Genomic DNA, 26,545 nt, shown 5'->3' on the forward strand with positions numbered 1-26,545 from the left:
TTGCAACCCACTAAAGCACTGATGACTTTCAGACCCAGTTCCCAAGAAGCACAATGCATTAACTGAGTAAAATGTATTTATAGTCATTAGATTCACTTTTCACATGGGAAAACTAAAACCATATTTCAACAAGGCTACCACACATACAGTCTTTCCCTAGGATATTCTAGTAATGAAACTTGGCATACCAGCAATATACCATATTATATTCTATACTCATATCACTAACTCCCATCTAGTACACCAAAAAAAGGACTCTTCCAAGTCCAAAGTTAAGCATAGTTATGAAAAACAGCAATCAATTCAAATAGGATTAAGGAAAATATTATTATGGTGACAGAAGCAGCAAAAGATACAAAGCCTCATTTTTGGAAGGAGATGAACCATTGCATATTGATTGATTTTGTTGTTGTTGTTGTTGCTGTTGTTTCATATCAGTTGTGGTCATATTGTTAACATATAATTAGTAAGCATATATACTGCATAAATTAGAAAGTTTAAAAATAAATTCATGGGATAATTGCAAATGGTGATAGATTTACAAAATAGATTAAAGAAAATACTACCACTTGCAGCATTTTTCACTATCTCTGCATGAATATAAATTGCTATGCATGATGCTTAATGCCTAAACGCAACCCTAAATTTGAAATCATGACTCCTTTTGAAATCCAATGGCCAAGCTCTGACTTCAGAGGAGAGAGGATTTAATCTCTAGTCCTTAGCATGGATTATTTCTGTGAAGCACAAGCTATGAAACACTAACATTATATTCATAATTCCTCTAGGAGATAGGACACCTGCAAAAATTATCACCCAAATTCTTTCACTTTGCAGAAATCTGAATCAGAATCTGAACTTTGTGGCTTGGCCTCTCTCTTTGTGAAAACCATCCAAAGGTCACAGATCAGGATAAAATTGTCCAAGAAAGTGTCTTATATAATAAAGGAATGATTTCCACCACCCTGTTGGCTGCAAATAACTAGAGACATGATACTAAATAGAGCTCTCCTCTGCTCAAAAGGTCAAGGGGAGAAATATTTACTTCTTATTCATTGGGTTTTTTTCATTCTGGTCTTAAAAAAAAGGGGTTGAGCTGAAAGAGTGTGAATTATTGCTTAATACCTGCACAATTCACCATGGCTTTTACTTAATTCCGGTGTAATTCAACATGGAAGATCTAGGACTGGAAATATGGTCTCTCATTTCTTACTTTAGGGAGCATAATGCTAGAGAAGTGCATGTTTGGGCTTTGAAGAGCTTGGAGGCTAACCCTTTTCTGAATTCATGTCTTCTGGAGGGATATGGAAAAGAAAGACAGAATGGAGGGAGAGACAAAGATGGGGGGGGGAGTAGATTTGCAGGAATCATAATCCAAAGAAAAACAAAAAGAAATGTTGAGGGGAACAGCATTCAACTAGGTATAGGCAGATCACTGAATCCCTCGTGACTGAATACCAGAGTGCTGGGGGTAGGATGTAACAGTATCCACAAAACAGAAATATAATGATCTCTTTTCTCTTTGAGGAAGAAAACTTTCATTACATAAAAAGGAGCCTATGACCTGGAGCAGGCTAGAAGTAAGGCAAACCTATGTACTCACAAAGGGAGAGAACAACTTTTTCTTAAATTGGTCATTTGCTGTCACTTATAATGATTAATTACTTTGTTCTTTGAGAAGGTACTCCCAAAACAGTCAACAAGGCCCTATGAGATACAATGGTCTACTTTTGTGAATACCTTACAGGAATGGAAACAGAGATTGTTTGACACAAGTGTGAAGACAGAAAGTTGAATACCATGACAAAGTTTGAGCACGATCTTCTTGTCAGAGCTACTTAAACTACCATCTACACAGTACATATTGAAACTCAACTTTAAGGTTTTTATTTTTATGTACAGTTCATTTTCTTTTGTCTGGAAATAAAATATCTAAATACAGACAGACTGTAATGTTGTATATGTATAGCTTTCAACAATACTTTAGCTGAATAAATGCTTTGTACATAATTCTGTCTTTTAATGGCGTTTACAGCTACATTGATAAAATGGGTTCCTCATTTCCTTGATTGTTTTTAACCAATAACAAGCAGAGAGACAATTACAAGTTAATATTAATAAGCAGCTCAAATAACACTGGTTAAACTATGTACAATACAAACCATTCATACAAATGAAGACTAGGATATTGAATTTGTTACAATAGTTGTAATAAAGATAAGACAGCCACTTATAACTTACATGTTGTCTATCAGGCATTTTCCTCCTTACAGCATAGTTGAAGAGTTTCAGTAGCTTAGCTGGTCTCCCTGCCTCCATCTTTAAATGGTCAGTAAAGAAATTTGAAACCAGGTTATCTGCCCACATGTAAATTCCAAATGTTTGCTCATCTTTACTAGAAACAGGCTCCCTCCACAGAAAAAAGAGCCACCTAACACCACCTTGAATGTGCCTACTATATGCTGGAAAAAGTCACTACGCTTTGTTGTGTTCATATAATATGGAATACTGAGCTCTAGACACACATTTTTTCCCATTTTAACAAGCATTTACTCCTACAGTATTATTTACCAGTACAGCTACTCCAAGCGGCAGAATGCACGAGTGGGGATTATTGATTGGCATGTATTCAAGACTTTAAAGGAGATTTCCATAACAGTCTGTGTTAGAAACCATTCACTGTCTAGTTAATCCTTTTTGCTTGATGATAGGTTATCCTGAAACATTATGTATCAGACAATGAAAGCCCTCTTAACGGGAATCTCAATAGATGCAAGCTGAAAAGAGTGTGTGTCTGTGTGTGTGTGTGGTTTTATTTCAAATCCATAGTGATTTACAACTAGGCTGATAACATGGAGCTGACTGGGCAGAAATTACATTAGATTGTTTTCCACTAACGTATTTGCAGCCATTTGACATCAGCAGTAGAGTGTAGACACATTCCAGGCAATAGATGTGGCCTCCTTCTTTGAGGTAACAGCCCTGTCATATGACCTCTTTTATTCCTCCGGATTCAGTCTCAGACACATGTTCATCCTCAACCTGAAGGGAAGTAGGGTGTGTCGCTGTGGTAGTTATAATCAGGACACACCTTCTGTACTAGTTTATAATCTGTACTATAAAAGGAAATGTAAATACAGATTACTTTAAAGGGCTTGGAGCAGAGCCATGACACATGACTCTGGGTCTGCTCCTGATAACATGTTTTTGAAGGGTCATAGTTGCAGAGCGTGTTCTTGGTAGCCTTGTCAACCTTTTCGTATTCGATGCGACAGTTAAAGGACTTCGAATCTTTGGCATCAATCACGGTCTGTTGTGCCAAGTCAAATTCCACTATTTTGGTAGGGGGCACTAGGCTCACAGATACATTCCCTTGACCAGTGGAATTATGCCTGAAGTAAACACTAAACGTCCCATTGCCATGGTCAACGATTTTTCCAGTTATTAACAGGTTTAGCTTCACAGTCTTGATGTTGGAATGAAAATCACCCCAGCCAAACATTTTCTTAAATTTCCCAGTCTTGACAATGGGCCGTCTCTTTGCTCTGGGCCGAGGCTCTTGAAGGTCTGTGGAGTTCCTCAGCCAGTCCCAGAGATCTTGCTCAGAATATGTTTCTGGGGCATCATATCGCAGGTCCAAATCTGTATCATTTTCCTTGCCACGAAAAGTCTGTGACAGCAGCCGGCTGATGGACAAGTCTTTGCTGCTTTCTGTCCATATGTGCTTTAGTGTGGATTTGGAGCTTCCTGATTTTAGAAGTTCTGATTTTCCGCCATTTGTTAAATTTGCACACGTAACCTGAAAAAAGAAAGGGCACACTGAGATACTTTTATACAAACATGCCTGCAAATCCCATTGTTCTCATCTGATATTAGAGACTGGAATTCAACAATAAACAGAGCTAAAAATGATTTTCCAAACAAAGTTTAAATTATTCTCTATACTCAGATAAAACAGAACAGACAGACCCTTTGTGTGCAAATTTCCAGGGAGGCTCTTCTCACTAATAAGCGACACCTTTAATTATAATTAATCCAGAAGTTCAATTCATACTGCAACTCAAAACCTGTAATTCAAAAACTCATAGCAGCTAATTTTTGGCAAAGAATCATTTGATGATAACCTATTGTTTTATGTAAAAAAAAAAAAATGAAAGAAAAAAAGGCTGACTTAAACCTCACCAATGGGTTATACAATCATTAATGTGTATGACCATGTATTCTTATTTTCCATTCACTTCCCCTATGTCCCTCTTTCAGTTTTGTTTGCCACACTCACTGGTTGGATCTTGTCTCAAACAGAATTTCATACTTTCTGAAGCCTCCTCTATACTGAGGTTGGGTTTGGGGTTTTTTACACTAAGGAAATTAATTACAGTCTATCCTTGCTGCTGCCAACCTTCACTATCAATATGCATCTTGGCGGTACAGTAGGTCTACACTGGGCCTTTGAACCTGTATAAATGTTGTTATACCAGTGCAAATTTCCTTAATTCATTTGCAAAGTACATAGTAGGTTAGAGCTATTATTCTTCATGAAGTTCATTGACCAAACCACAATTTAAATAATAGAATATACTTAGAAAAAGGCTTAACCATGTCTTGGATCCCTATGCTATTTGCAGCAAGTGAGTTGCTGTACCATCCCTGCATACATGACTGCCTTCCTGTTTCAACTTCTGCTTCAGAAAGGGAATATGTAATGCTGGGTCCATTTCTGGTATAATGTGTGATCCCCTAGGGCCAAAGTGAATTATACAGGCTAGAAATCCAATTGAGTGTTTGACTCCTAAAGTGAGGATCACATTCAGAATGTGCAGAAGTAAGGCTATCTATGTAAAATTAATGATAAAAAATGCAAGATCAAAGAGATTGGAGTTCAAAATTAGAGAGCTAAAATAAACTAATGAAAACCTTGGACTGAAATCATGAGGAAGCCATAAACTTCAGAGTCAATTCTGCACAAAACTCAGTGCCAATGCAAGAAGTCACATTCATTTTCCATTTTTCCTTTAAAAATACAGCAGACATGTTCCTGGTTTCTGAAAGGTAGGTGAAGTAGGCTATCAGCTCTTGTATTTTGTGGCTAAGAAATAGACCTGGTCATTTCATAACAACAAAGTTCCAGTGCCATTTATGTTCTTTATGCAATTATAGGTGTCTCTTCACTTAAACAAAAATGAATTGTATATAAACCCACCCCATGAAATTCCAGGGATGCAAGTAATCATGTTTAATATCAATCCTTTCTCTAGATGCAATATAGAAATTTGTAAAGAAAGATATCAAACATAACAATGTTTTTTTCCTTTTCCTGATAATCAGGGGATTTGAACCATCTTGCTCACCAGTTTGCATACTGTTTCAAGGGCAGTTGAGTTGCGTCCCCCTCTCTTAAATGTGCTATGTGGAAGCTATCATAGGAACATCTTGAAGAGATGCCAGATACATTTGCAACCTTCCTTTAAAAAATAAATCAGTCATATTCCTAACTGAATTGCTCCACTGCCTTTCAGTTTGGTGGGTAGATGGGGATAATAAATAAAATATGGACTTTAAGATTTTGCCCAAAGGATGATTTTCCCTTTGTCTGAATGGAAGGAAGGATAAACAGCTTAGCATTTGATAGCTGGTTTGTATCAGTGTCTTAGCATCAACACAGTAAGCCAGGAGAGAGGCTATAATGAAATGCACTGATGGCGCACTGGTTAATGAAGCAGCAATGAAGATGTCACAGGGAGAGAGAGACTTAGAACACAATTTTGCAGTGGCATATGGGGAGGGAGAGCAAACTAAAAGGAGAAATGTGATTAAAAAGAGAATTGTGCCAGTCTAGTATGAATCTGTCAGCCTGCTATGAATTTAAGCAGGTAACTAGCAGATCTAGTATACCTGCAATCTGCAGGTAGGACAAAATTGCTTACTGCCATCTTTTACTCTCCTCACAGACTGATTTTTTTTTTCTTTTCCTTCTTGTGTTTCAATGCGTTACATTTTGTAGGATTTAGCTACAAATTCTCCCATAACGAGATGTTACATCCCGAAGCTCATTTTAAAGAGAACTGGTTTTTTTGACTGCATAAAATCAAATGCCCAGGAGAGGCAATGAACATTTTTACATGCTTGCTGTACAAATTGCTGGTTTTAAAAACCAACAGATCTCAAGTTTAACTGAAAACTTCAGATTATATGCAAGTGCTATGTTGTTTCATATCTGACCTAATAAATGCCATTGATTGTTACTATAATTGATTTTGGAATTGTTGCAGGGCTTCTAGTCATGCATTTAGCCTTCTTTTTGTAATTCTGTATTTGGATAACTGTTGCATTCATGATTACAGACATGAATCTGCCCTCTGTAGTCAGGAAAGAATAGTTTGAATAATGAGTGCAAAATCGGTCCCAAGGGGCTAACAGCAACGTGCAAGAATCCATTGTTCAAAGGATTATGATGATGATTATTTATAAATGTAAAGGCTTTTCTTTTTGTCAAAGCAATGGCTATTTCATATGTACTATTAAAGTACTATATATCATGCCAAGTTAACTATACATGCATCCTCTCAGTTAGGTACAGTATAGGATGCATTGTGCAGCTGCCTCACAGAGCTGAATGAAAGGCAGAGAGGGGTGGTTTTACATGGTATAGTCTAGTTTTGTCCTGCCTGCTTTCATGTTCACCAGACTTCACAATAATATGTCTATAGCATTGATTCAGTAAGCAATTATCTGTATACAAAGCAGGCAAATCCATGGCGCCTTGTCAGTTTGCTCAGTGAAAGCTATTTCACTTGAACATGGTTTGGTTTTGGTTTAGAAATATCAAGAAAATAGAACTGATTTCAAATGAAATGCAAAAATATGGAACATTTCAGATTCTGTTAGGGATATTTCCCCTCTTCCTAGAGCATGTATACAGTACAGAAATGTGTGTGCTGCAACAAACCTGTTATTTGATCTTAAATGAAGGTGACTTTTTTCCTGATACATATTAATATATCAAGTGCTCCCCTAGTCCTGGTATTTTACTGCATTGAATTCTTCACTGCTATTGCAGATAAGGTTACTCAGTGGGGCTACTAGTCTGTGTGAATTTTTTCAGGATCAGGATGAATGTAGGATAGTATTCCCTGTACTTAGACTGTGGATTACAAAAAACCCAGAAAACTTTCACAACTATGAAAAGCATCAAAATATATGCGGGCTGTCCTGTACACTGCCTTTCTAAAACCAATACTGTGATTAAGTTTTTGTCATCAGAAGTTTTTTAGGGAACACACTTTCCCCTTACTATTTGTTTGTACAGATGGGACTCTTACCTTCATAGGGAGCTTTAGGCACTATGATACTACAAACTACATTAATCAGTGCAGCAAGTATGAAATGCCAAATGCCTTTATTCACTATATTCCATTCAATTAATGGTGTAAAGATATGATTTTTTTTTCCTTAGGACGAAAATGTTTGCTGGCATTTTTTAATTGGTGCAATGATGGGAGTGCCCATGAGAGAACAGCAGCAAGAGGGGGAAAAAGAGATTTGGGACCAAATCCAAAACCACTGTAGTCACTGGAAAAACCAGCATTAAATTCAATAGCCTTGATTTCATACCTTTTGTGTGAAAAAAACATTGTATTTCCTCTAGTTCACATGATTTCTGATACCATAGTGCAATGACCCTATCATCTGGAGACCCTTTTCCCATTAATAATCATAAATTGCTATTCAAAATATTTTCATTTTAGGAGTGTTCTCACTGAACAAAATACGCCAAGGCTATATTAAAAAGACAAAGGAATCGATCTGTATGTCCAGTTTCAACAGCACACTCCAGTATTGTGGAGGCCTTCTTTTAGAAAATGAAGACATTTTCACAGTGACATCTAAACACATCCAATGACGTTTTCATTGAGTCTTAGTGTCTCACTTAAGGCTCCCTGGGGAGAGGTTATCTTAGAGACTTAAGGATTTCTTCTAAAGGCATACCTGATGAACATGAACTATCACCTCCCTTAGGCCTAAGAGCATGCTTGAGATCAGGTGAGTTTAAAAAATATTTCAAAGTGGTATAAAATGCCTCTTGATTTCTTGAGTCTTTTCATTTTACTGTAGATCTATTGCAGTTCATTACATATAATTACAGTATCGGTTTAGAAATTATGTATTTATTCCTCTAAATGTATGAATACTTGAGGGCAAATGGAGATGTAAACAAACAATCTAATACTCAAGGTAGGAAATTTGTCTCTTCAGGTAAATAACTAATCAAAAACAAGTTAATTTTGCCTGGCATCTTGTAGTAGGAATTTGGCAGCTCAGTGACTGCACATTCACTGTGTAGAGAAATACAGAATACTCTCTCCATACCCAGATATCTCAGATACCATGCTAGCACAGGAGTCATTGACACAATGTAAATGGCCCTCAATACAGAGAGGAGAAAACACTTATAATTCTCACCAAGACCCACTGTGTAGCCATAATTTATACTGTGTAACGGGTGCCGTGCAATAGTAGCACCTGATAAGCTTGCTGAGCTCAGTTGTAGAGGAGGTAACAGAAACATTGGGTGTCACTAATAATATGATACTGCTGTTAGATACTACCCAGCGACTAGTTTCCACACAAACCAATGCCAAGACCAATTATATTACAAATATTATAAATCATAATAGATATTATGATTTAAACAAAGAGGACAACATTGGGATTTGATGAAGAATTGATTATAACAGATGGAATGAAATACAACAGAGCTCTTGTGAGGCCATTACAAATTAATATTGTGAAAGCAGAGGAAAAACACACATTTAAACAAAAGGCCCTGCTCATTAATATTTCATAGACTGAGCTTAGCATTTTTATTCATAAGCATCTTTGCTACATGGCCAGATTGCATAGGTATGTGTCTTGGCTGTGCACATTTAAAATATACCCTCCCTGTATTCCTAGTCTGAATTTGAATAATAGCATAACTGATCAGGAACATCAAATAAGAGCAGATAGATCCCCAACATTTCCATAAGAACATTGGGCTGTGCACTTCATTTACCCTAAACAAGGGGAAAACTTCCAGCCAGCAAAAAGACCAAAAGCAGGCTTCATTGAATAGCACATTATGGGTGTGTCCAGACAAGCTCAACTGTGTATACTGCACACTCAGGTATTCTCTGCACTGCAAGGACACACTGCCTGTGCATGTGCTGTAGGGAAGTACGAAGCAAGCAGTATTTGATTCGGATTCAGATTTGGCCCAGTTCAGGGGACGGTGATCTGAAGATTCAATTCGGATTTGGAGAATCAGCGATTCAGCCATAGACACCGCTTTATATGTTTTTTCTACATACCTCGAGGTATCAGGCATGGCTCGTGAACACTGAGATGATGGGGTGAGTGGAGCGTCCCACAGGAGCACAGGGGGGACCCCCATGTGCTTGGCAATGGACCTGGAAGTACTTCCAGTCCACTTCTGGGTCTGCTGCTGAGTGCATAGGGGGACCACCCCCATATCTCCCCCGGCTCGGCTATCAGAGGACCCTAGGTGCCCCCCAAGGAGGCACCAGTCGCCAAGCTACAGAGCAGAAGGGGTTCCCCACACGGTCTGTAGTGGACCTGGAAGTGGACCGGAAGTACTTCTATTCCGCTTCTGAGTCCGCTGCCAAGCATGCAAGGGGCCCCCACATACTCCCATGAGATGCTTCGTCTTCCCCACCATCTCAGCATTCACAAGCCACCCCTGGTACCTTGAGCTATGTATTTACATGGCCAAATCATCAAATCTCTCCGAATCTCTCTGAATCGAATCGGAGGCTTCCAATTTAATGTGGAGAGATTAATGGGTCTCCTGATTTGATTCAGATTCAGAGATTCAGCCACTGAATCAGGCTGAATTTCCTTTGAATCAAATCAGTGCCTGAAGCTTCGCACAGCCCTAATGTGTTGCTCCGCTTTTTTTTTCCGCAGTTTTTTTTTGACCCCTGGATATCCCAGGACCCAGCAGGATTGCAACTGCTGCAGCCCCAGAAGGCCCTCAGGACCCCATGTATGGCTGCTGGGGCCAGCCTCCTCTACCTCCCCTGAGGTAACTTGCCATGCACCAAAGTACTTGTGACACGGGCATTCCCTGGGAACAAGTAGCTGTGGTGCAAGGTCAAACCAAACATCCGTGCTTGTCTGGACGTGGCCTATATGGACAGCTACTTCAGTTAGTTACAATATGCTGAAGGTTCCAGTTTTCAGTACATGCAATCAGATTAATGCTTCTACTATACCATTCTCTTACCCAGCGGAGAACACCAAAGGCACCTTCTTATACCAAGAACAGTCAATTTGATTACTAAAAATACTCATTTAGAATCTATCCTCAAATGGATTATTTAGCTACCTTTACATCAGCTCTTATTGTATTATAGCATTATGTTAATGGTTCTCAACCTTGTTAGCTTTAGGGAACCGCTCATTAGACTCAAGGCACCCTTCAAAAATGGCAGCTTTTAGCTTTCCCTTGTTTTTTGACTAGGGAAAAATTATAGAGAAATTCTTCTGTTTCAGAGAACACAGAAAGACCACAACAGATCAGAATGTTTTTACACTATTCATTCCTATTTGAAATCATTGTGCTTATCTTGTCACTCATGTGCAGGTGTCAAGATACCTAACAGTGCTATGTTGTATGCCGCCCTTACAAAGATCTCATGACACCCCAAGGTGCCATAGGAGGCTGGTTGAAAACTACTGCATTGAGTCAAGAGTACAGATTTTAGAAAAGAAAAAGGAAGTTGTGGAAGATCCTGGTGTTTTTTTCCTGTGATGTGATACATTGTGGGCATGTCTACATGAGACACTTAATGGGAGTGTCTACATGTGGATTTACTGCACAGTAACTTACCAGCATCTACATGTGCAGGAGTTAAAGTACAATAAGTCTGTGTGTGAGCTGACTCGGGAATAAATTTAGTCTCAAGACAGTACACACGCACACTGGTACAGTGCAGTAAGGTGTCTACATGTGCATTATTGCACAGTAATTAATTGGGTGTAAATTTGATACCTACATGTATCAATTCTGTGTAGGTTGCCATATTAACTCCACAGTAGGGGCATGCACATGTACACATTGCTCATGCTGCACAGTAATTTTCAGTTAATGGACAGTAATTTTGGTTACTAAGCAGTACATGTGCACATGTAGACAGGCTTAATGTGCAGTAGAAGTAGTCTACTGTGCATTGGGGCATCACGGCAAAAACCATGCTAATGTATTAATGCACAGTAAAATTAGTCTACTGCCCATTAAGCATCACCAAAAAATGGTGTGCCCTTGCTACCGCACATTAGCACTGACTACTGCGCACTTATGTAGTACCTCATATTAGCAGTACTAAACTTAAGGCATAGTAGCAAAGGCACATTAATGCATACAGAGATGTGCCCTGGGATACAAAAGTACAAGATTTAATGAAAAATGGATATTATAATATAAAGCACATGTTTAAAGAAAAAATGGAAGAAATGGAAAATGTTCACAGACCCAATACTAAAGAATGCACCCCAAGCCAACTAGTGTGCATAGAAAAAGTGGTTATTCTATCCAGTGGTAACAATGTCTGAACATTAATGACAATGTCAGAGATTCCTTGAGCAGGCCTTATTTTTAAAAAAGAAAATAAGAAAATGGTTTTCTATAGGAAATGTGATTTTTTTAATATGCGAGTGTTGTAAGATGGTTTGGGAAGGGTAGGGGGGTGATGAGAGAGATGTATAGTGAACTGCCCCCAAATCCATGTTTTTTCAGTTATTTTTTTCAAGATTTTCTTTTGATGTAAATTTGAAAATGTTCATGAGGAGGCTTTACTCTTAGCTGGATATACATTGCTACTGCAGGTAATCATTCTAAGTAATAACCTTATTATGCATGTATGCTTGTATTGTGCAGTCAACAGTATTCAGTTGTAAGTTAAAGCCTGCATTCCTTTCCTATTTTTATTTTTGAGAGTAGCTATTCTGCTTGCTCAAAACAGCTTCTTAAAGAGGAAAAAGAAATGGCATTTGGACCATTTCCACCTTTCAGGCAACTAAGATTAAGCAAGACCAGAAGCTTGCCACCAGGTTTTTATTTGGTGTAAACTAGTGTAAATCAACTAACCTACATCAGCAGGAGATCAGGCCTGTAATGTTAGTTTTTACATCCAAAATAACTGGAGAACTGGTGTCCCTGAAAGACTGGAGCACCAAACCCAGAAAAGAGAGATTAAATTCCTCTGCCTGAAGATATTATTAACTCTAACTAAAGAAACAGGTTAAAACACCTTTGGTTTTGCAGTGTTTTCTGTATATCTTAAGTTCTCTTATATAAATGTATTTGAAAACTAACATGTATTTTAATAGCTTTTAGCAACTTTATGCAGCACCTGCAGTGCTCTGTTGTCCATGAAGATGTCCTTAAAAAATAAGTTAAACTTTTTACTTTATATTTTTCAGTGCTTGCTATCCACAGATTTCTGTCTTGCTCACTGAAAACTCAATTGGGGCTTTGCCACAAGCCCCATATAGGCTGCACAGCACATTGTTCTGCTCCCACAGGCTCACAGAGTCCAAGTCTGCCTCCATCCTTCTCTCTGTTTAGGGAAGGAAAGGCCAACCTTGTGCTCAATGCAGTGTATATTCCTCAGTGCAGCTGAGCAAGTCCCCATCCCCACCTTTCCTTGTCCAAGAGGGAACTAGTAGCTCTACAGAGGTTGCTCTACTTGCAAAGATTTAAAAAAATTGAATTTTCAGCCAGTTCTAACTGTGCCCAAATTCCTCACTTCTTCCAAACCTGTTGATAACATTGGACTGCTATGCAACTTGTACCCCAAGTGCCAACACTAACATTTCCTCCTACAGCCTACCTCCACTCCTTTGGTTCCCCAAGTCATAAATCGCTTATTCTAAAGTTTCAAATCAGACTTGGTTTGTTGTTTTTATATTTAGCAAAGTGAAAGTAATTATGACCTCATTTTAGAGTTCATTCAGTCCTGATTAGGTGAAGTTATATTTTGGTTTAATTCAATGGGTTAAACGAATGCAAAACGGCAATGTTCCTGAGCCTCCAACATAGACTGATTTGTAAAACAAATATATAAAAGATCAGATTTTCAGTGCAGATAAGCCCTTGAAATCAATTGGCATCAAATGCATAATCTACTTCAGTACTTTTGAAAATCCCTATCTACATCTTGATGTAGCTTTATACCTCTGGAAAGTTGTCTCTATGTGATTATTAAAGGCATTATAGTGTCATAACATAATCAAAGAAAATGTATTAAGTGAAAACACCTGTATAATTGCTTTGTCTAGAATAAATTGCATAAAGAGAATTAAAGTATTCCATTTATAGGACAAATTCTGTCCCCACTAAACACAGGTAGAAAACTCCTGCAGGACCAAAGATCTGGAAAGTCTGTGGTATGTAGTTTGTTTTCACTTTCTTGCCTAATAATATAATTATGTTGGAATAGAAGGCGGTTTGGCATGTGAATCATGCCATCTCTCTTTCAATGTAGAGGACTTTGTGTTAGGCATGTCATATACTCTATAAACTGGAAAACCAAACTGAGCAACAATACACAGAAATGATCCCCATAGTATAGTTTGGCAGTTTTTGCTTCACAGGTATGGGAACTTTAGCCCGAATGTCAATAGTGGTGCAGATGCAAGTGAATTTATAAAGATTCAGAGAAGGACTAAAATGTAACTGTATGAAATATCCTATTAACTCCTGCCCTCTGTTTTACATTTTCAGAAAGAATTTAAACTAAACTCTTGAAGCCTGGTGCCTATGTCTTCATTAAAGACTTTTTACTTCAGTGGATTATGACTTTTGAAAATTCACACCAGCTCCATTCAGCAGGGGATTAAACTTTCATGGAATAAATAAGAGTAGGTTAAAAATGTCTAGCAGAGTTTTAAGGCCACTGCATTATACCACCATTACAGACTTCTGTTAACTTTGAAATGAAACTCTAGCTAGGTAAATAACTTTTGTCAAGAATCTATTGCTCTCATTCCACACTCCTTTAAGCCTTCTTTTATTAATATTGGCTTGCCATTTTCTGCATACATGTAGAAAGGAATATTAAATAGAATTTAGCTGAAAGGCCACAGAGCAACATTTTAATCAAAATCTGAACTGTAGTCTGCTTTACATATAATACATGAATGCACAGTGAAATACATAGCGGGTATTTCTGCATTAGCACAGTTTACTGTGAAGTAGGCATGTGCACATACATGTGTATGTGCTTACTTTGCAGTAAACCTTCCAAATCCTGAGTAAATTTGCTACCTGAAAATGCAAGTAGCAAATTTAATCAGGAATAGTAACAGTGCCATAGTGCTCGTGTAGATGCCTGACCAGGAACAAAGTCTGCACCCAGACAGCTGTCCACCATGTGGTGGGAGATAGTTCCCTGCCCCCAGGAGCTGCCTGCTGCCAGGGCAGGCTGTGCCATAGGAGCCCCAAGCCCCCTGCTCCCAGATTGAAATCAGGAAGCAGGGGCTGGGAGATCCTTATCTCCCAGCCCCTATTCCACCATTGCGATCAGGGAGTGGAGAGCTGGGTGATCCTTATCTTCCAGCCTGAGCCCTATGGTCACCTGGCTTGGGCTGGGAGATAAAGGTCTCCCAGCCCAAGTCCCGCAACCACAGAGCCAATAGTGAGAGCTCCTTGCCAGCAGGGGCAAGGGAGGCTGTTCCCAATTCAGCTTGGTGCTCCCTAGCCCCTGCCCTGCATGCCCAGGTGGGGGCATTGTTCCCACCAGCAGGGAGCTTCCAGACCCCACTTCCCAATCATGATCATGGAGTCGGATCTGGGAGCTTGTTCCCAGCCCCTCCTCTGCAATCATGAAGCTGGGACTGGGAACAGGCTGGGAGCTTGTTCCCAGCCCCAGCTCCACAACCATGGAGTGGGAGCTGGGAACAAGATCCCCAGCCCTGACTCCACATTCACAGATTGCAATTGCGGAGCAGGACATGGGAGCTCCCTGCATGAAGACAGTTCCCCACCCAGCCTGGAGCTGGCTGAGACCTGCCCCTGACCAGGACAGTTCCCAGCCAGCCCCAGGCTGTGCGGGGAAGAATATGCAGTGTGGACGTGACTGAGGATCCAGGCTGCATATACAGATTTATCTGTGCATCCTGGGTTTAGCCAGGAACTATCCCAGTCAGGGGCAGGTCCCAACCCTGTGCCCCAATCAGGTGATTGAGGCACAGGGCTTGGAAACAGCTGCAGGGTTGGGGTAGGTCTCAGCCCCCTGTCCCGATCTACCAGTGGGAAAGCTAGCAGCAAGTTAGCTGCCAGCTGCCCCACCAGCAGGTCGGGCAGGGGGCTGGGTCCTGCCCCTCCCTTACCCAGGGCCAGGAGCTCCCCATTGCTGGGATAGGGAGGCATTGTCCCTGCCTCAGCAGCAGGCAACCCCTAAGGGCCAGGAGACAGCTATCTCCTGGTCTGGTGCTTCTGCCAGACCTTGGGCTAGCACCCAGGGGGAGTCTGGAGCTCCCCCTGGTCACAGCAGGGGCTCATCGCAAGGCTGCAGGAACTTGGTGCACATTTGCTCCCTAATTCGCATGTGTAGATATCTGCCCAAAAACCCTGACTGCAGGGTAGCTTACACCATTGTAAATTTGGGCTGGAGTAAATGCATGTGTAGACACACTCAGTCTGAGCAAGGTGAAAGAGACTATAACTTTTCCAATAATATAACAGTTCTGGGGAGACAGCAATACTCTAATGTGCCAGAACTTTGTTCTCTATTAACATATTATTAATTATCCACATCTAGTTTTAAATTCTTCATTGTTAAACTCTTAAATTAATAAATACAATTAAATAGTTCCCATTTTTCATAATACCAAAGGGAGTAATTTATTACTGCTGTTTGTGACATCATCTTTTTCATTGAAAAGCATTAAAATATTTATATAACTAAACCACTTGAAAAGGAATTGTTCACAGATGCACTAAAATATCTTGAAGTTGTTATTTGCAGAGATTAAACTGGCCATTGATACTGAAGGAATGTAGGCTTTTCATGCCAAGGTACTATGCAGCCTTCATATGCAAGGAAGTGCACACAGCAGATGTGCAACCATATAGTCACATTGTAAACAATAACTTATACATATAGATATTCATTACTCTCCCAGTAGAAAACACAAGAGTATGGATGTTCAGGATTTTTCCCCCAAAGAAAAAATGGGCATTCTAGGAAAAAAATAACCCAGGAACAACCAGGATTAAATAGTTCCCAGGAGAGTTTCTCCTGGGAAATCAGATGTCTGTACATTTTCCCTTCTGAGAGAGGCTGCAGCATAGTACTTCAGCACCTCAAGGTGCTTTGCTTCTCCCAACACCCACAACCCTGGTAGGCAGTGTATCACTTGGGCTTGACTCGATTGTTCCAGCTGAGCAGGGAGCAGAATACGCCACCTTCACAATTCCCACATTGTACTGCAGGGAGACACAGGGTGACCCTGATCAGTCTGGGTCAGTCAGTCAGGGCTGCTTCCACCTGTCTCTAGGCAGACTGATGGAGCCTGTATAGCATGCTGAACTATAAGCACAGGGTGGGGACGTGGGGGCACAGGGTCTGGCCATGCAACATCAGCACAGCAATTTACCTGATCCTTGCTGCTCAGAATTCAAATGTCTGTTCAGGTGTCTCCAGGTACATGTTTCTACCAGGAAAACAAACTTGGGAAAATTCTCCCAGATAACTTGAACATGTAAACACAGCCTATGTATTTACACCCGCTGTTACCAGCTGCATGCACACAGCTGCCTATTGTAGAGATTTTTCAAGGCAAAAAGTACATCAAATCTGAAAAACAGCTGGGCATGCAAACTTGTATTTGATGCCCTTGAAAATTTCTCTTCAGGGTTTGTGCAATGACCTTGCTGAACTGTCCTGGGATAACAGTATTGAGGAGTCAATATTTCCTTCGTATGTTTGTTTGTTTTCCAGTCAGTGGATTCATATTCAATTGGTGTCTGGATGTCAAAATCCATGGAAACCCCACATCAGGAACCCACGTGTTGTTTCCTTAATGCTGAAAACAAAGCCAAGTAACAGAAGGGCCAAAAAGGGTATTATTAGATATCATAGATCTAGTTATGTGTTCACACTTGTATGCAAACTTGTCTAGCAAAATATTTCCTTAAAATGGATTATTCCTAGACTTTTACAAGTAAATATTTTGGCCTGTGGCATTTTTATGATTCAGTCTAAATGGTTGTAGTGAAGGAATGTTTAACAGTAGGGCAGGGGTCATATGTAGACAGATGACATTGAGTTTCATGATATTTTGCCTTACACATCTTAGTATTGCTTTACAGTGGTACCATACCTAATTAACAGTGAAAATTAATAGCCAGCAGGATTAATCAAATTCAGTATGTGAATACTTGGCTCATGAGATCCATGGTTCAATTGCTAGTGCCATCAATGAGGTCATTAATTTAAAATCTAGATGAATAAAAAACTCCTTAGGGCACTGACACACAAGTTGAAAGAGGTTATTCTTTGGAAAGTTATTTTTTTCCCAAAGAACAAAAAAACTTGAAGGAAATATATATATATATATGAGCAATGTTTCAGCAACTTCAGCTGGAAAGTAAGCAACATTATAAGTTCGGTTATTGGAGGTCTAAAGCTTCTTCACTATACCACAAATTAGTTTTGACACAGGGCTTTTCATGCTTAAATTATCCCAAAGCAGTTCACTATGGGTTGAGTACTGATTATTTGTGTAGATAAACTCTGACAGTATTTAGCAGATTTTTTTTTACCAAAACCTGACTAAAAGTTTTATAATTTGTTTGCATTTTATCTTTGTAGCCTACGAAGACCTTTATAAATGTCTGAACTGCAGGGACTGCAGTAGTACTCGGCTGCTGCAAAGAAATACATGGGTAAGGGCTCTGGAGATCTCCCCAGCTGAGCACAACATGATCTAAAATTGCTTAGTTCTGAGAAGCTAATTATAGGCTGAAGTGTCTTCCTTCTATCTGATTCCTTCAAACACTGGTGGCTGACCCACTATATATTTTTCAACCCAACCCTGGTAATACTATCATAACAAAATTGTGGTGGCATTACTGCTTGCTTTATTCTTTTTAGTAGAAAGAGGGAAAAAGGGAAAACTATCCTAGCTTGACATCAGAGGGAATATGATAAAACAGGACATATAGGATTTCCATATTTAAAGCTCACACATATTTGAAAAATGAGATACACAAATGTATAAAATCTTTCTTAGCTTTAGGTAAACCACTGTAGTCTGAAACTAAGCTGCTATTCCCTCACATGATTTGGCTTTCATACTAGATCTCCAGCATTTCTGACTGCATTGGAAATACCACCAATTTATCCATTGAACTAGGAAGTCCAGATTTGCTGAGAAAACCAAAGTTTTAGAAAACAGTCATTTGTGCCTGAGATTTCTGACCAATGGTTTGCAGCCATGCTATTCTGACCCCGAATCATTTTGAGCATCCTTAGTCTGACCATGTTGAAAACATCTGGACAAATTCTATCTCTATTTACATCTGTGCAGTCTTTAATGCCCAGAGGAGTGATTCAGACTAGAATTTGGCTGAGGAGCTTTAATAAAATAAACATATAAGGTGTCATTTCAAAGTGTATATATATATAGAGAGAGAGAGATATCAAAAGTATATATATAGTATAGTATAGTATCGTATAGATAGATAGATAGATATCTCCATTCATAGTCTCATCTGCTCTATCTCTGTAACTGAGTATCAGTGGGAAACAATTTAACCTTAGCAAGCAGATTTCATTTGTTACCTGCTAAACTGATTTAAAAAATAACTATGAAAATGTAATAAGAGCTCTATTCTAAGGCAATAAGTAATATTGCTTCACCATAATATACTTGCTAACTAACATTCAATGAACTCATAAAAGCATTTAATTTAAATATAAATGCTTAGCACTTCTATTTTGCTTCCAGTGAAGGACAGCTCTTCTGTACTTTGAAATGCATTCTGAAGATGGGCTGACCTTCAAAAACCATAGTTAGTTTTACAAATTATAATTTATAATAGAGGAGGGCTCAGAGGCTCCTCCTGTTATAAGGGCCCATCTTACTAGGAACTGTACCAGGACAAAATAATCCCTGCCCTAAAGAGCTTTATAATCTAAATAAACAAAGACACAGGATGCAAGGGGAAAGATAGACTTGCTCCAGGTCATGCAAATGTTCAGTTGCAGACCTGGGAGCATATTCCAGACCCAGTACCCTTTCTAGTAATTCAGAATGCCATCTTGATTGAAGGAAAATAGAGTCATTTGATTATCTGGTTAAGTATAAAATTAGATCACCTGCTTTGAAAAGGGCATGGGTCCATTCATGGCAGCACACAGCCAGCCCAAAGATCTGAGGTGTTTCATCCAAAAAAAATCCACAATGCCCACGTCATCAGGACTGCGAAGCCATCCAATGCCACCCCAAAAGTTGCTTAGTTAGTTCACAACCTGGAGGGCCCTAACATTAGTGTTGAGACTCTTCCCTTCCACCCCACCCCTCACCCCGTAAAATCTATGTGAAGAGCAGATATGCCAATACCATATGCTGTTTTAAAGTGAATCCCTCTGTGTGTGGAGGGGGTAGCACTGCCTTCAGTCAGGAGGGTCATCGTTCACCTGCATAGAATGAACACCATATTTTCCACAAGTTTGGTTAATTTACTTAATCAGTCTTTTAGTATATCTTCAAGATACAGACAATAGAATGATCTAGCTCATACGGTTCAAGATAGGCAAGAATAATGAAAGCCTGGGTGACTTAATTTAATCTTCCACTTTTAAAGTAAGTTTTTACCCGTTTGAACAGGCTTTCTTCTTACAGTACTTTACTCCACAGGGTAGGCTGACTGCCCATAGAAGTCAATGGGAAGATCCCAACAGAATTCTTGGGCGTGGGGTTGAACCTTATTTGTATAGGAAATATCTCTCTCAGACAAGCACAATTCAGATTAAATTTTTCCCTTGGTACATTCCTTCTTGGAAAATTTAAAATGAGGCCCACAGGCTAGCATTTTCAGCATACAAAACAGATTCAGAATTCTGCTCAGAATTTGGTGAAGCAAAACTATTTGGTGTCTTGTTAATAAATCTTTCCATACTATCCACCTTCCTAAAACAAGATGTCCAAACCTGGAAAAGACAATTTCATTTCTTTGGTTAAACTTTTCACTAATAATGATGGAAATTAGATCTTAAAGAACAGCATGATAGCTGTAAGCCAGTGATGCCTTTCCAGGTTGCAGGCCAGATGAGTGGTGTGGGGTCAGCCTGTAGGCCAGACCTAGTGCAGGGTTCGGGCATGGATGCAATCTGGCGTGTGACCCCAGTTCCACACCCTAGATTGGGCATGACACTGTAGCCCTGGCTGTGCCCATGTAGGACCAGGCCTGCTGTCCTAGCCCCACACACTCCAGATCGTGCCTGCTGCCCCAGCACTGCACATGCCAGATTGCACCTGCCGCCTTGGCCCCGCATGTGCTAGACTGCCTATCACCATGGCCCCGTGCATGTTAGTTCAGGCCTGCTGGCCTGGCCCCATGCTAACCCAATCCAGCACATGGGACCATGTCTTTTGGCAGTAGGGGAGAAGTGGCAATGTCAATTGCCACCATTACCCAGTGCCAGATTTCCAGACTTGTGGGGAGTCGTGTGGGCCAGATGACATTACTCCTGGCCTGTAGGCCAGAGGTTGAGCACCACTGCTATGAGCTATGTCAATATAATAATCTGTTTGTAAGGAATAAAACAAAGATGTGATTCCTTGATACAGTCAATGAAAAAAATATATTATCTTAAAAATTATTAAGCATGGATACATAAACACTTAGGGGATATGAAGCTAACAACTGCATTGTTACATCCATAAGGAACTGCTTTTAACAAGTAACTTAATATGGGGCTAGTGCCATTTCAGCTGTCATTTCATGAAACAGTAAGATTATCTAGTGACTGATACTGTTGAACAGAGTCAGATAAGACATATTTTTGTCAGTTCTAAGTTTACAAGAACAGTCTAGCAGGGGTTTGTTGGTAAAAGCCCTACTGATTGCTTGCTAAGTTTTGGATAGGTTGATGTCTGCCTCCGAAAGACACCTGTCACCATAAGTATCTATGATGAAATGCAAACCTGAAAATTGCTGGTATTTATATTAACAAATACTAATTTATTAAATCAATTTTCCCTCTAAAATCACCATGAGCCCCAAAAGGAAACTGAGAGTCTGGGACAAAATGGTCATATTGCAGAATAACTACAACAAATGTGCTAAAATATGACTTATGTGGCAATCTGAAATTTCAGAAGGTGAGAGAAACATTTTCTTCATACTAGTGACAGGTCAACCTTCTAAATGCTGTCCTATGTAAATCTAGACAGATTTCAATCTCAGTCACATTTATATAGAACTTTATATAGATAATATGAACAAATGCTCACTGATCCTTCTCCTCCTAAGAAATGCAGTGGCACAAAATCACAAGTTATTTTTCTCATGAGCGAACACTGGGTTCTAGACCCTCCATTAATTCACCTACCAGTCACATAAGAATACATGGCTAGGGTGTGTGACAGTAGTGGGCCCAGTACCCACATTTTTCAGAATTAAGCTTCTCTAGTTAGGCAGTTATATCCACCTTCAGTCTGAAAATTTACTGGTGTTTCTAAGTCCACTCCTGGTGAGAGTATGAATAAGTGAATAACACTTTATAGTGGGAATAGGACACTGAATGTCTCAGGAGATTGGTTTTAATTTATAGAGTTCTTCAGTCCTAGATTACTCAATCAAAACCTGCACACATCAATAATTTTACATTTTACTGGTTGATAAGAAGTGTATGTAAAATAAACTTGTGATGTCAGTCATACCCATCACTTTCAAATAGAGGCACATGGTAGAAATGTCCTATGTGCCTCTGTTTCCAGGAGGAGCTTTAAGCTAGGGAGGAGCTGCAGACAGGGCAGAACTACAGTATAAGCTCTCTCCATCTGCCTTAGGGTTATCAAAGAGCTCTAATGCAACAGAAGTGCATGCATGCTGCAACCTTACGCACTGTTTTATCTATCTGCTACCACCACCACAGCAGCAGCAGCACCAAGGCGTGTAGTAGCACCCTAGCTGAAAACCATGGCTTTAGCCTTTGCTGATATCAAATCAGTATGTTGAACCAGCAATGATTTCATTTATAGATTATTTTAAATCATATTTGACACTTTTTATTATAGCAAAATATACTAGATCAGACATTCAACAAAGCTATGCTGTGTAATGCCAAGTGAAGACAACTGAGTTATATCAGTTTATACCAGCTGATGCATACTACTTACTGAAACTATGCAAATACCTCTATATAGGGTTATATCCTGCCCTCTGTAGGGGAAAAATATTTAGACCAAGCAACTGTGTTATAAACCATAATGTTTCTCTTTTTCCTTTTAATTCTGTCATAAGGCAACTTCAGTATATCAGAATTGCATGCACAATAACTAAGCTCTCTATAGATAATCCAATCAAATTTAGTAGTCCACTATGGCTGCATAGGCCAATATTCTTTCATCTAGTGATGGGCAGCAACAGGCAAATAAATGGCATCTAAATTATTTTGATTCTCTTTGACTTTGTCTAGAATATTGCTCCCATATTTCAGCCCCATTATTTATCTCTTATCATCAAATATTTGAGTATAAAACAAATAAGCTTACCTCATAGGCATGCATAAATGTAAACTTTTAAACAGATACTTTCTAAAGGTCCTGTAGCATGTGGCTCAATATTTTCCAAGGCTTTAAAGGCTGGTACTATGATTCAAAAAGTCTCTAATTTCTAAATGTGATAGATTGTACTTCTTTATTAATTGCCCATTGGAAAAATAAGACAAGAGGAAAGTATTTTCATGTGTGTTCAAATAAGGGCTGCTCAGATTGCAACTTAGGCCACAAGGAAAAGAATGTGGCTGGAACATGTTCCCTGTCAGCACTGGGACCCGTTATTACCTGCTTCACTGCGTACACTGGGATCTGTGTCTCCATTAGTACCAAATAGTATTTAAAAACCAGGCAGGGTTCACTACTTATTTGCAGGGATGAGGAAATATACTAATATGTGTGCCAACATCAGATAAACCTGAGCATGATCCTTGAAAATGCAAGTTGTCCCTCATGGACTTTCTGTAAAAGTGTTTTTAAGTGTGGAGTTGGGAAAGGTTTTGTCAATTTGGAATTTGCAGATAATTCAACCTTGTAAATGCACATAAGAGATTTCCAGGAATCTGAGTGAACCAGCAAAACACAGGCAGATCCATGCAGAGACCTGGGACTCCTGAGCAACTCCCAGGTTCCCCCACACAGCAATGACAGCTTAGCTTCCTCAAGAGCAGTGCCTGCCAACTACTGTAAACAAATCCCTCAGTAAGGGGGATGAAATTTTGGAAGGGTTCAATCAACAGTGACTTGTGGCCAGATTGCCAGCCCACCTGCTCTATGGGGATCATGCCATGCATAGTGGCTATATTCCAGCTCCATCCTTCTGCTCAGACTCAGCTTCACAGAATTTGTTAAGCCTCTACCCACCCATAAGAATGCCCACATGCCTAAGGGCAGAGAAGAGAATGCAGCATTCGTCCTGTTTTTGCTTTTTTGCACAAGTATGGGCTGGTGAAATTCGATTGGGAAACCCCAGTGTAACTGCAACACATCATCTCATGGAGCAACATTTTCCCACAAAGGGACTGCAGGAAATTGCAGGTGCTCTTTTTTTTTTGGTGGAAATTTGCACCGGTTTATTTTGTGTGGTTTTTATACTTGAAACATGTATTAAAAAATTCAAAAGACAGGTGTCCCACAGTGCCGCCTGCAAATTCTGCACAAGCAGTTTTTATAAGTATATTCTTTTTCACCTCTGCTTCACACTATTTACATGATTATGCCTTAGGTATTTGCATTCACTTTTTTCTGGAATAAACAAACCCTCCTCTTTTAGAATAAAAAAATAGACACAAAAGCAAGCAATTTAAATAGCAAAGCACCAGACAGCAGAATGACACAAATAAAAATTGCCATTTTTTTAATGCATAAAATAAAAAGCAAGCTGACATGGGACTTACTGAAGCTATATAAATGACAAGATGCAGATATTTTCCATAGGAAAACTATGTTATGTAGATGTATTATCTATAATTCTGAGAGAGAAAAAATTAGCAACATCTTGCTTATACAGCACACCTTTCCCTGAGGATCTCAAATCACTTAACACAATTTTTGCAGGCCCTGTCAGATAGATTAAGAATTATTATTCCCATTTTACAGATTGGAAAATCAAGACAAGGAAAATTAATTATTTCATCAAAGACAGATAATACTCAGGAGCCCTAACTGCTTTAAATGTTGTTTCCTAACTGCCCATTAGGAAAAATTAGGATAAATTTTATCATCATCAAGAAATTAGTTCAAAAGATATGACTCAGGCCATTACATTAGAAAGTACTTAATAAGGTACTTAAAAAGGCCCAGAGATCTTGCCGATATAGATGGACATTACAGAACATCAGTCAGTTTAACTGGAATCAGTTTAAAGCATAGAATCCTGAAAACAAGCAGTATGTAGAATACTAATAAAAATCTGTTTTGATGAGTAATATAGCAAAAAAAAATCAGTCCAGTCATACTAAAACAGGGAAGTATGAGTACAAAAAGTGGTCTCTAAAATTATGTGTGTGCTTTGAAACTTAAAAGATGCAGTCCCATTTTCCAATAAACTCCTGAATTAGGTATAATGAAACATGAGATGAGACAGACAAGAATACAAAGCTTCTCAATACTGGTCTAACACTGGCAAAGTTGGGTAGAAAAAGAAAGGCTTATAGTTTTTGTGGACCTGTATGACACTTTCTGGAGAAGGAAGCCTTTTATTCAGTAAAGGAACAGATGTTTTGGCAGATAGCATAGAGAGAATCCTGTCAGCGACTATAAACTAAGGCTTGAAGGGAAGAAAAAAGAAAGTAGAAAAAATGTGAAGTATAAAACAAAAGAACCAAAATGACATGGATAAAATAAAAAGGCAGCAAAAGACAAATGCTTTGTTTTGAAAAAAGAAAAAAAAAGTAAATGTACTCAAATGCTTGTAACTTTTTTGTAAAAAGTTTTATGCCAAAAACAAAATTGATATGACTCCCACTGATACAGCTCATTGCAGCATGGGCTTCGGGGATTCATTTTATAACTGCAGAAGGAAATCAAGGGAAGAGCAATGCCCTTTTAAACCATCAGCTGAGAATGATCACAAGTATGCAACCAATAATATTAAAAAGAATTCAGGCTTTATAGACATCATTTCAGTGCATTTGTGCTGGAAGACTAACAGTATAAAAAAACTGCAAAGAATGTATAGTCACCCTCTGTTCCTTGCAACAACAGTTCCCCCTATTTTGTTGTTTCCTTGAACATATCCCTTGATCCAAACTTACAGGCTTAAAAAGCTTTTAATGAAAAACCAGTCAACTCAGTCAGTGACACAAATGTTTGGAATAATTTCTTGGGGGCATTAGTGAAGCCATAAATGATGAATAGGCTTTAGCTGGGCTACTTTAGAGCTTCATCCAAAACCAATTGAAATCAATGGTAGTAGCCTTTCCATTATCTTCAGCACACTTTTTGAACAGGGCTTTATAGTTAATATGACACATAGGCACACTATTGCTACATATTCACTCCCTGCTGTTCCTTTTTTCTTTCGGGCTGACGCTTTATGAAAGAAGAGCCATTTCATTCAGAAAGCCTCTCCCAGTCTTACTTGCCCTGATACCAGGCGCTTCTGATCTCACAACCCCTAAATTATGCTATAGCTCCCACAGCTTCCCAGCTCAGCAGCAACATGTCACATTTAGCCCAAAAAGGAGGGAGTTTTTCAGCTGCGTGTTCCAGCAATGTCTGTGGTCTATGCTGAAATGGTCACCACAGCTTTAGTTAGAAGGAGAAAAGCAAAACCTCCCTCAAACCTTTCTCCCAGGTCACTTAACTCACTTCCTCCCTAGATGACTCTAGATCAGTTTCCCGATCCTACTCTGAGCTGGGTAGGGTATTGAGAGGAAGGGAAGAAGCCTTTTTCACAGCATTGCTTTACTGTTTTACAATTCAGAGGTACATACAGGGAGCATCCACCTGTGTAAGCACGTGTGCTTGCAGCAGCTCAAATAGGAGTGGCACAAATTTGAGCCAGGGATTTTGCTTCAGTGCACGTACCCAGATATGCACTTTGGTGTGGCGCAAGTTGTGCCACTTGGGGCAAAATAACACTGGCCAGCTCCTCCCAGATCTGCTGCCAGGGAAAGCTAGAGCTTGGGGGCAGCACCTCTGTACTGGCCCCAGCAGTATAAAAACCTGCCCTGGCAAGCAACTCAGGGCTACTTGCCCTCAGGAGTTTCTCAAGACATTCTGAGATGTATATAGGGAACTTCACAGACAC

At 39.4% G+C, this 26,545-nt stretch overlaps 1 protein-coding gene across 4 annotated transcripts in view; it reads right to left on the reverse strand.

Moving 5' to 3' along the window:
- Positions 1 to 1,871: 1,871 nt before the first annotated feature.
- NXPH1 (neurexophilin 1) overlaps positions 1,872 to 26,545 on the reverse strand; it is a 208,761-nt gene continuing 184,087 nt past the window's right edge. For all 4 annotated transcript variants that reach the window (XM_090046923.1, XM_090046920.1, XM_090046924.1 and 1 more), the window contains exon 3: positions 1,872 to 3,799. In XM_090046923.1, coding sequence (XP_089903049.1) covers positions 3,038 to 3,799 — 762 coding nt within the window. In that variant the 3' untranslated portion in view covers positions 1,872 to 3,037. The remainder of the gene's footprint in view (positions 3,800 to 26,545) is intronic.

The sequence above is a fragment of the Crocodylus siamensis genome, chromosome 5 (genome assembly GCF_052110815.1).
Source record: "Crocodylus siamensis isolate JL-2025a chromosome 5, ASM5211081v1, whole genome shotgun sequence".
NCBI classification, from domain to species: Eukaryota; Metazoa; Chordata; order Crocodylia; family Crocodylidae; genus Crocodylus; species Crocodylus siamensis.